Source organism: Suillus bovinus, assembly GCF_016758785.1.
Source record: "Suillus bovinus strain UH-Sbo-P2 chromosome Unknown EDB93scaffold_22, whole genome shotgun sequence".
NCBI lineage: Eukaryota > Fungi > Basidiomycota > Agaricomycetes > Boletales > Suillaceae > Suillus > Suillus bovinus.
Genome location: NW_024542078.1, coordinates 4034 through 15182, shown reverse-complemented (window position 1 = coordinate 15182; position 11149 = coordinate 4034). Strand labels below are relative to the sequence as shown.

Genomic DNA, 11149 nt, shown 5'->3' with positions numbered 1-11149 from the left:
GTCTGGCGTTAAATTTGAATTTGAATTTGAATTCTCCGCAAAATCTTTTCAAATCAATATTGAAACACCCCTAGCTCGATCGTCGCCAACAAGTGCAACTCTCGGTGCTCCAGGAGGAAAACTCTGAGCAACTTTGGGTAACCTCTTCAGTTGAAATTCAGCATTCAGGAATACCTCATACTAATTATGTAATCACTTGCTTCGCGAGGTACAGATTATCCGAAGTCGATTATCGGCGGCCTCTGAGAATTGGCAAGTCACTCAAGTACTCATCACTTGAACATCCTTGTTTCACTATCATCATATCGAACATGTTACCTGCGTATCGACGTGTAACAGGTCCGCGCGCTCGACAAACTCTCGCTCTAGCTAGGTATGCCAGCACGAGCACCAAGGAAAAGTTTCGAGTACTTGTTGTCGGAGGAGGTGCACCGGTTGATGATGTCCCTTGAATTAATGTTGATGAATCTCTAGGTTCTGGTGGGCTGACTATTGCCAATCAGATATACAACCGTTTCAAGGCTGCCGGAAAGCCTTTGAATGCAGGGGATGTGGTGGTTCTTGACGCAGCAGACTATCACTACTATCAAGTAAGCACTCAGAATCAGTGAACTGCTCATCTGAATTACTTTTGATGGCTTCTCATTTCAAGCCTGGCTGGTGACGGTTTCTATTCATCGACTCTGATACGAAACCTGACGTATTCTTCAGGACTTTGGTCGGTGCTGGTCTTGGCTCCAAGACAGATTTCAGACGACCGCTCTCGTCCCTATTACCGCCACATATCATGCACATAGCAGAGAATGTCAAGTCGTTCTATCCGGAATCATCATCAGTCACGACAACGTCAGGTCGGACAATTGCATATGATTCGCTTGTAGTGGCAGCAGGCTTGAAGACAAACTGGGACAACATCGCTGGCTTACCACAGGCTCTCGCTGATCCTTCCTCCGGAGTCTCGTCGATATACTCCTATGATACCTGCGACAAGGTTTGGCACGACGTAGATGCTCTCAGGTCCGGAAATGCTATTTTTACCCAACCTGCCGGTGTCATTAAATGCGGAGGAGGTAAGCCAATTGTCTTTCTGTATGGTGGCTGTTTATTGTCTTATAGCTCCGCAAAAAATCATGTGGATGGCCTGGGATAGATACCAAAAATCTGGGCGAGGAAATAATATCAAGATCGACTTCATGACTGGCACGCCATCCATGTTCAGCGTCAAGAAGTATTCGGATGCCCTGAACGCCCTGCGCATTGAGCGGGGCGTTGGAGCAGAGTTCCAACACAACTTAATTTCCATCGATGCGGCAAACAGGAAAGCGACGTTCAAGAAGGAGGACGGTTCAACCGTGGATCGTGATTTCACCCTCCTGCATGTCTCGCCGCCCATGGGACCGCTAGACTTCATTAAAGGCTCGCCCATCGCTGATCCAGCGGGCTGGGTAGAAGTCGATCAGGCAACGCTCAGACATGTCAAGCCCGAGTTTGGAAACATATTTTCCTTGGGTGACTGCTCCTCCCTACCCACTAGCAAAACGGCTGCTGCCATTACGTCGCAGGCTCCTGTCTTGACGGAAAACCTATTTTCGATCATGGACACTGGCAAAGTGAGCAGTGCCAAGTATGATGGCTATACCAGCTGCCCGGTCCGTCTATCTCCTCATTAGACTGTACATTTCACCGAATTCTAAATTTAGCTTTTGACGGGGTATGGGGAATTGATGCTGGCAGAGTTCAAGTATGGGCTTGTGCCCAAAGAGAGTTTTGCTAATTATCTGGGTGATCAGACAAAGCGGAGAAGGTTCGTTCTTTTTGATCCCCACTTGCATCGTTGCGTTGAACCTGCCAAATTCTTCAGATTCTTCTATCACTTGAAAAAGGTACGGAGTACTGTAGCTCCTAAAATGGGGCACGGCTTATTGTCTGTGCCATTCTTAGGACCTTTTTCCTTGGGCCTACTGGAGCCGTATGGTAAGTCTTTTGATACAGTCTTACCGGGGTTCTCGGAGTGTCTTATGCTGCGGTGTCTGCAACAGGTTAACGGAAAATGGTTCGGCCCTTCGGGACCATTCCGTCCTAAGTTTGCATGATGTTGACATTAAGGACATATTGGAAATGATTATAAACCCCACTCAATTCTTATTTCATTCTGCGATTTACAAGCTGTCACTCAAACACAGTCCGAGAATTAAAATGTGTGGTCAATTATTAAGTTTGAAGGTCAAGAGCTGTCAACCCGGATGTTTGTACCATTAAGCGATCAGAATTTTGGTTCCAAGAAAGGGTTTTTATTGTCAAAAAGATATTCATCTATGCGATGAAACTCGCAGTCACAATATTACCTCCCCCTCCCTGCAGCAAGACATTTACAGCCACGAGCAAGCTTCGTGTTTTCAAGGGGTCAACTTGAAAATATATTAGTGATACTCGAAGTACATTTCGAGACTCACTAAAATACTGGCTAACCAAAAATTCTAGTTCAGTCGGCATCACCAATTGGAGCTTCAATATTGATGCCTCCTGCTTGTCAATGTGTCTGATATTCTGCAAGGCTACAAGCCAACCCTCGAGCTTGCCTAACAGTGATTGAGCTGCCCCCATGACTGCCCACATCCAGTAGATGAGCAAAAGGTTGAGTACAGGGGTCCAATCCAAAGATCATTGTTCACTGGACCTGACCCTCAAACCTTCATCATATGGATACCCTAGTACAGCATATCTAGTGCTGCTGCAGTTTGGTTCTGAACCTCGGTTTGTAGAACATTGGACTGAAAGGACAAGTCTATAGTACAGATATGATGAGTGAGAGACAAAATATGAAGACAGCGTGATATGTACCTCAGCGTGTTGAGTAGAAATGCTGAGGTGTAAACAAAGAGAGAAGATGAGTTTATAAACTATGATGTCTGGAATGCTATAGTGCAAGAAAGGAAATGATGATGAAATAGAGAAGTGATGACGAAGTTGATTCCAACACACCCCCTCAATGAGACATTCAACATGAAATGAGCACCAGGCCCGCACGATGCAAGACAAAAGCCGGGCGCGGAAGAGCTTTTGTAAATATGTCAGCTGTATTCTGGTGAGTTGAGATCCACACTGGTGTGATGGTCCCCTCTTTGATATGGCATCTGATAAAATGATACCAAAGGTCGATATGCTTCGTATGAATGTGATTTGTGGCCTCTTTCGACAGAGCTATTGCGCCGGCGTTGTCTGCTGAACAGTTGTAGGGGTAAGGGCAGTGGGAAGTTGAGGCATTGGAAGAGAAATTTGAGCCATAGCCTGTCCTGTACTGCTGTGGTGAGCACCATATATTCCACTTCAATGGATGACAAGGCTTGTGTCAGTTTTTGCTGAGTGCAAAATAGGTCCACCATTCAGGAACCACATGTATCCAGAGATCGACACATGGTCTTCTGGACTTGAAGCCCAATCAGAATCTGAGAAGCCACAAAGGGTGGCTTCATCTCCAGCTCCCCCGTAGTGCATGCATAGGGTCACCGTGCCTGCAAGATATTGCAGGATGTGTTTAGCGGCCATGTAGTGCCTTGGCTTGGGTTTCGCATGGTGCTGCACAAGTCGCATCATGGCTAAGGCAATATCTGGCTGTGTGTACATCACCAGGTAGAGGAGCTCACTGATGAGCTTGCAAAATGTGGTGGGTAGGTCTTCAACATGGGGAAAAGCATCATTTGGACGACCAAAAGGGAAGACAGGGTCCATTGGTAACGATACAGGGTTGCAAGCAGTCATGCCATGTTCCTCGAGTAAGTGCAGGATGTAGTCTTCTTGATGCATCCACAGTTCGTACATCTTATGCTCGCAAACAAACTGGATCCTGAGATACTTAGAGACCGTACCGAGATCGGTGATACCAAAGCACTCTGCAATCTGAGCCTTGGCACAGTCAAGGAAGGCATGGTTATTGGACCCCGCGAGTCCGTCATCAACATGCCACACAATGATGCAAGTCACTGTTACGACTTGGATGGTATCTGTTGGCGACGCTCAAACAGAGCGTGTGTCGTCAACGGTCGAGGATGTCCTTGGGCTTGCCCAAGGTTAGGGGTCTTACTTGGCGAGGCTTCGGCAAGTAAGATTTGACGCCTATGTCCAAATCGGGTAGCTTATGTCAAGCAGGTTGCGAGACTGATAAGCTATATCAGGCCTGGGCTTACGAACACCCGAAGGTTAATCATAAGGATCGTCGTTAATTAGAAGGACAGAAGTCCAACTAGTTAACAGGGGCTTTGCTCGTCGACGAAGTCGATGAGTAAAGATCGAGACTATAGGCTTATCCGTGAGGAGCAGATAAGAAGATAGAATAGAGACTGCTGGTGAGGCAGAAAGGATCACTCTGGTGAGAGTAGGAGGTCAAGAACCAAGTAGATTCAAGTTAGGGAATGTAGTACATGGTAGCGAGTTTATATAGAGGACAGGAGACTGTATTAGTGGGTGATAACTCGTACTACCGGGAGAGGCAATCGGTAAAGGGTATAACCATAACAGGAAGGCACGTTCGGTCGAGGTAGAACGTGCTAGATAAGAAAGTGAGTCAAAGATCGAAATAAGAAGTGAAATGCGCAGGGGCACGATCGTGCAGCTGCGGATCTAAGTATAAGTCGCATGTGCGACTGCACACCGAGTCAGAGATCAGAAAAGGGAAAAGGGCAAAGGGGATGCGTTCGTGCATCAGATCATAGGTTACCGTCCGGACGGTAAGGACAAAGGGACTGTCCACAGGATCAGTCAGGTGGTGGAATGGAGCATGGGTATGCTTCGTCAGCGAAAGGGTCCGGCCAGATGTACTGGCTCTGCTGGAGCGACAAGTAGAGGGCGAAAGGGAATGCGAGAATGACAAGGATAACGAGGGTGAGGTCAGGGTAAGGGTATGATGCGAGGGCTGATACGAGGAGGATGAGGAGAAAAATAGTAGGGGCCCAAGCGTCTAGATGTTCTTGTAACAGTCACCCTCACCATTAACGTGGTCAAAGATGAACACTGTGTAGTCAGTGTCACAGCAAAGGAAGCCGAGATGAGTGAGTACTTCATGCAGGAGCTCGTACCAATCATACACAGCCTGCTTCAGGCCGTATAATGAGGAAACAAGGTGCGTGACTAAGCACACCATCGGATGCAACACGTTCAAGGACGTCTGGTTTATGGGATTACTGGCATTTGAGGATGGGGTTTGGACCGGTGATCAGTCCAGCGATCATCCATTGCAAACCAGACGCTGACCACTTGAAACTCCGCATGAAAGTAGATACTCGGTAGACGGTAGTCTTCATACATACAATATTGACGATGGACTCACTGTCTGCCCTCGCGGCGATCTTGCGCAATAGTATGCTGTCTCACATGTCAATCCATCAGCTGATTTCTTTCATTGAACTGTCCTCTAACCTGAAACACAGCATTGAACTTCACCAGCCACTGAAGGAGACATCAGACAATACATCAAGTCCTCTTGTTTTACCAGAATCCATCGCTCTTTTCCTATCGCGTGCAACGAAAATTCCACTGGAGCTCATTGGGGAGTGCTGGTATGCCTTGAGAGATATTGTTTGGACCACAGGACCAGATAGACAGCGCCAGGATTGCGCAGCAGAGGCTTTTAGAGTCCATGGGTGGGACCTTGGCATCAGTGCGTCATTGCTGCTGTCTGAGTTGTGTTGCACTTGCATACATTTCTGATATTATTGCAGTGTCTCTTACCCTGTACCCACCCTTGAAGTACTGTACAAACTCTGATTGCCCAAAGACTGCTGTGCTGAAGTGGGCAGAGCCCAGACAAATCATAATTCATACACTTGATCAAGGCACTCTACCTGCATGGGCCGTTCACTTGAGCTGCGAGAGTAAGTCGATTCTTTAATCTCTGAGTCTGATTCAAGTCGTTGTGCTAACTCTTGTCAATTAAGAATGTCATCGCCACTATCATTACAACTATGTTGTGCATAGTAGCGCTCAGCATCACACATATTATCCAGGTGTCCCAGACTACCTTCAAGTGGTGGAACATCAGTTTGTCGACATCCGTCTTGCGAAGCTCTGGACCAATCAGCATTTGTTAGGCTCATAAGTGATTGTGGCACATGTGTGATTGTGAGGCTTACACTTCTGTTTATCAAGGTGTTCTGCTACAAACTGTGCCCGCATCTACATGCTTTCTCTTGCCAGCGTCTCTCAGGAAGCCTTTGATGAGATTGTGTGGCCCTTCAAGCCCCAACTCAGCACTGAAAATGTCTGGAATGTGTTTGTGCTCCTTGCACTGCTCTGGGACTATGATGAACGTACAGTGTGCCTGACTGTGCCACACCAAGGCATGCAAAAGGATCAATTTAAAGCAGCAATGGAAGAGAGGAACGAGCGCATCATGTGTATTGGGCAACCTGAAATTAACCATATCTGTGATGGGTGCATGCATGTTTATGAAGTCAAACACTCAGATGGGAAGATTTCACATGGTTAGTGACCCCCGTAATATGTGTATCATGTACTACATCAATGATCTATGCTACAGAAAAATGCCAGCCAATTGTCAGTGACAGAATTACTCTAGGTCACACATGTTGTGGTGTCTTTTGGTGCACACAGCCTCTACAAAATAACCGTGACCGCTTCTGTGCCGAACATCGTGGTTTGCATAACACATGCGCTATCACTGGGTGTGATCACCCAATCAGACGTAATGATGCAAAGACATGCGACAATTGTGACCACCAGCAAATGGAGCAACTCCACTATGCAAAAGCAACTTCTGCCTTTGCATTGTTTGAGCGGCTGCTCTGCTACCAAGTGGCATATCCAGATGATGCTTTGGGCACAGAAGCTCCAGATGTGATGACTGCTGACTTGCCAGATGCAAGCGTGAGCCTGGGTCCAGCGGTGGTTGAAGAGAACATCGAGTGGTACACAGTCAAGGACGGTCAAGTGTCTTATCAGTTTGAGAAGAACCCTGGCTCTGTTGGAGTACTTGAAGAAGGGGATGAGGGACTCGGCAATATAGCTCTGGCTAGCTCAGAGCCATGCAATGCGAAGTCTGATGCAGGCAATAGAAAATTCCGTGCACAGTTTGGACGACAGAGAATCATAATGAGCAAACTGCTGTTTGCACATGTGGGGTCATTGTGGGACGAGTGACACTGAATGGAGCAGAAGCTGTGTCTAATGTCCTTGTAAGAATCTCTCATCCTCCTTTTTTCTCAGAACTCATGAAACTCACTGCCTCTCCAAGGACTTTATAAAGACAATCTTCTCCGTGCAGGGTGCTCATAAGCCAGAGCATTTTATTTACGACACTGCATGTGATGCCAAGCGACAAGTGGATGTCCGAGGGGATGAGTGGTAGGCCGATGTCAAGATGTGTGTCAACGTGTGGCATTTCAAGAACAAGCACAAGACAAAGCATGACTACTGCCAACACTACTGCAACCCGGCTGACTTCCCCGAGCTTTTGAATGCAGATGGGACGGGTTGGTGGTTCAACACGTCAGTTGCCGAGCAAATGAATGTTTGGCTTGGTAGCTATCATGCAATCTGCAGGGAGATGCTTCCCACCAAGTATAATTTCTTCTTGGACAAAATGATCCGCCTTCATGATATTTTTACTGTTCAAAGCCTTCAGCTTAGGGCCTTAAACCCACATTATGCTCCGCCTTCATGTTTAGGTCCTGCCGCACCTGCCTGCAGTCATGACATGTGTGTGACGAGTCTTGATGCAGCCACTGACACACTATTCCTATATGTTCTACATTCAACTTTGAGTTCGTTGGGTGAGCTCACAACTATTCCTATTTTATTTGCCATAGAGACATGTACAACTAAGTACATAAGCCAATGACTATTTTCTTTTTCTACCTCTCTGGACCCTTCGAGCCTGTTTGAGGCTGCAGACATCATAAGGACCTCCAGTTGCAGCAAACCGATCAAGACTGAGATGGTACATTTGAAGCAGGGTCTGTGTTCGATGCTTCGACATCGCTTGGGATTTCAGGCGTCCATTGTCGAAGAATGGCACAAGATATTGCCTTTGATGACAAAGGATGGGTATTGAAGATGTTTTTCTTATTAACACGGTTACTTTCCTTAAGCCGCTGGCTGATTGTTGAGTTTCGTCAGGGACATCAAGGGGCTGACTCTTTCTGGAAGATACTGAGCCTTCCATGATCTTGATAGTTGGTTCACAACATAAATCGATGAGATCCCAGTCAAGCGGAGCAGACAATGGAGCTGGACGAGCGGGTGAAATAGGCATTGAATGAGAAGAGCTTGCGCACAATATACATTTTGAAGGGTAGTAGTAGTTGGAGGGACAGGTACAATATGTGTGAACATGCTCGAGGGAATACAAGATGGATGGGTAACATACAAATGCAAGACAGGTAACAAATGCAAGTAACATACAAAGACGACAGACAGTTATGTAGTAAATGAACGAGAAAGTGTGTATCTTACAGCGTGAGGTCAATATCAACGTCAGATTCTTCATCATCGTGTGACTGGGTGCCTGCTGTCTTTTTCCTGAGAGGGATGGCCTTGCGCAACACATCCCAAAGGCCTGAAGGTGTGCGCCCTGCCTTATACAGCTGAGTCCTGAAGGTATCTGATGCCTCCTTCCATCTCCGACGTGTGTCGTTATAAGTCGATTTCTTGAATTTTCTGTCGTAGATGATCTCAAACCTCTGACAGACTGGTAAGGACTTCAATTCATCAGAGTCCATTCTCTGAAACCCAGCAGAAATGTCTATAACATAGAGACCATTGGGCCAGGTTGCTGTCGGCACTGATGGCTGCAACTCGTCAGCAAGAGGCTCACTCAGTATCTCTGGCAGAGATGAGCTCGAGGATGCTGGTGATGGGAGGCGAGGTGTCCTGAGTTGATGCGATGGTGGCAGTGGAGATACTGAACGACCCGACCAAGGGTATGGGTAACTGGGACGGAATCCAGCTGCAATTGCTGTCCTGACAGGGTGAGTCATCATATACAGGACGGAAGTCACAGATGCCATATTCATCGGTATAGCACCACGACCTCTTGCGAGGCCTGGCCTCCTCTTCAGTATCGCTTTCTGCCATACTTCGGTGGCGCTTCAGGGATGGTTTTGAAGGCGGCGATATGATGGTGACTTCGTCATCAGTGTCAGACTTTGCAATGATAGAGGGAGTTCGCAATGGTGGCCCATGGGTCTTGATGTGTGCTAGAGAATACTTTACAGCCTTATGTTCTTGCTTCATCTTTAGAAAAAGATGCGGTTTTGCTGCTGGGTCCTTGAGACGACCAATGATCTCATTGATGCCTGCACATTTAAGGACACCATGACGTCGAAGGAAAAGACAGTCACCATTTTTAACATGGAACTTATAGGCCAGCCGTGTCACTGCCTTCCATAGACGAGAAGAAATATTGAAATACTCAAAGGTGGTGATGTTCTCGCCAAGCATAGATCGGAGGTCAGGACTGTCAGCTAGCGAGAAGTGCAGCCAGGTTGGAATGTCAGACTCAGGCCCATTGCTGCCTTGCAGCAACAAGATGACAGGAGGTTGACGGTCCTTGTCCCACCACATCACATCTATGGCATGCTTGATGGCTAGCTTATCAGCAGCACGTTGGCGGTCTTTCTCCATCTGCTCAGTCAGCTGCCCACTATGCTTGTAGGTACCATACCACATCTCGTTCATATGAGTGGTCCGCTGTGGCCTTGACTGAGCTTTGGCCTTGGCTGAGCTTTTCCCTGATGGCTGGGTGACTGATTTGGGATCCTTGGAGATAGTCCGCATGGCAGGCAGCTGAGAGGATGGTGTCACGAGTGGAGAGGAGGACATAGTGGTGGAAACAGACGGCACAGGCATCAGGTCCTCAAAAGAGTGTGATCATGCCAGCTGGAGGTCAGCATTGAAGCTGAAGTCTTTGACCTCTTCGAATTCAGGCTCCTCCACAGTGACAGGTGCAGGCGGTGCATTGAGTACCGATGATGGAGGCAACCTCATCTTTCCCTTTTGGCGCTTGCTCGCAAACTCTATTCGGTGCTTGACAGCCGTCATACAGCCACCATTCTCGATGCAGTGGTACTTGCACATTGAGTTCTCACAGAGTGGGCCCCTGGCAGGTGTTCCTTTGTGGCACAAAGGGATGGTGCACGTGCCCTCTTCAGGCTGGCTTGGAAGGGGGCCTGCAGGAATTTGCAATGAACCAGAGGCAAGAAGGGGGCCTGCAGGAATTTGCAATGAACCAGAGGCAATCAGTGGAGAGGCAGTGGGAGAAAAAACGAATGAGGGAGGCTGAGACAGCGGGATGGGAAGGCCAATAGGTGCAGTCCCAGGCAGCCAGAAGTACCACCAAGCTTTGCCATTGGCATGCTGGTCAAGCGCAAAACACTGATTGATTGTAATGAGCGAGTATTGAAAGTTTAGGATAAAAACTACTTACATGGGCAGCCCACTGTCCAATATGCGAACCAGTCTTACAGATGAATGGTATGACAAGTGCAGAGCACTCGCCACACTGCACTTTGACTTGGCACATTGAAACTGGAAGGGGCAGGTTGAGGACGCAACACAAGGCCTAAGCAGCAAATGAATGGGGTGAGTGGCGGACACGGACGCCTGAGGAAGATAAGATAACTTGAACTGTTCAATATTGGTGTGCATTAGCTGATGCCAAGTTTCAAGCCCCACATAATTTTGCCAAGCTGCCGCCGTTCTGCCACCAGGTTGAAACACCGGCCTGACACACCGGCCTGTCAAAAAACCAGACTTTCTGACACGTTCAAAGCCAAGGGGCTGACACATGTAGATGTTCTCCTGTAGTTTGCCCCACAGGAATGTGTGTTTAGCATTGAAGCAATCAAGCTCCCAATCATATGCTGCTGCATGCGCTGTGAGCACTCTAATGGACACTGACTTGGCGACAGGGCAGGGGTGCATCCAAAATCGATGCCAGGAATTTGTGAAAATCCCTGGGCAACTAACCTGGCCTTGAAGACAGATCCTCCCTTCAAGTCTTCCTTGAATTTGAGCACACACCGGCACCCGATCACTTGTTGTCCTGCAGGCAAGGGCATCAATTTGTACACATTCATCTCTGACATGAGGTTGATCTCTTTCTGCATTGTGGCCAGCCAATGGTCACTATCCGGGT

The 11149-nt window shown here is 47.7% G+C and overlaps 3 protein-coding genes across 3 annotated transcripts; 2 read left to right on the top strand and 1 right to left on the bottom strand.

Annotated features, from left to right (window-relative positions):
* The first annotated feature begins 46 nt into the window (after nucleotides 1-46).
* Nucleotides 47-2211, top strand: EDB93DRAFT_1141181 (sulfide-quinone oxidoreductase). Its single transcript, XM_041449304.1, has 9 exons — nucleotides 47-426; nucleotides 475-590; nucleotides 653-660; nucleotides 712-1070; nucleotides 1117-1649; nucleotides 1701-1804; nucleotides 1862-1883; nucleotides 1942-1974; nucleotides 2040-2211. Exons 1-9 carry the CDS (start codon nucleotides 312-314, stop codon nucleotides 2091-2093), a joined length of 1344 nt encoding a protein of 447 aa, XP_041308379.1. The 5' UTR covers nucleotides 47-311; the 3' UTR covers nucleotides 2094-2211.
* A 2988-nt stretch (nucleotides 2212-5199) lies between these two features.
* On the top strand, nucleotides 5200-7947 carry EDB93DRAFT_1320681 (uncharacterized protein; the record flags this gene model as incomplete). The annotated part of the gene is made up of 9 exons (XM_041454917.1): nucleotides 5200-5653; nucleotides 5715-5867; nucleotides 5931-6078; nucleotides 6142-6476; nucleotides 6533-7075; nucleotides 7096-7187; nucleotides 7247-7333; nucleotides 7361-7673; nucleotides 7898-7947. The coding sequence occupies exons 1-9, from the start codon at nucleotides 5314-5316 to the stop codon at nucleotides 7945-7947; spliced, it is 2061 nt and encodes a 686-aa protein (XP_041308378.1). The 5' UTR covers nucleotides 5200-5313.
* A 515-nt stretch (nucleotides 7948-8462) lies between these two features.
* EDB93DRAFT_1249631 (uncharacterized protein) lies at nucleotides 8463-9834 on the bottom strand (the record flags this gene model as incomplete). Its single annotated transcript, XM_041452893.1, has 2 exons — nucleotides 8463-8968; nucleotides 9012-9834. The coding sequence occupies 2 exons, from the start codon at nucleotides 9832-9834 to the stop codon at nucleotides 8463-8465; spliced, it is 1329 nt and encodes a 442-aa protein (XP_041308377.1).
* Nucleotides 9835-11149: the final 1315 nt, after the last annotated feature.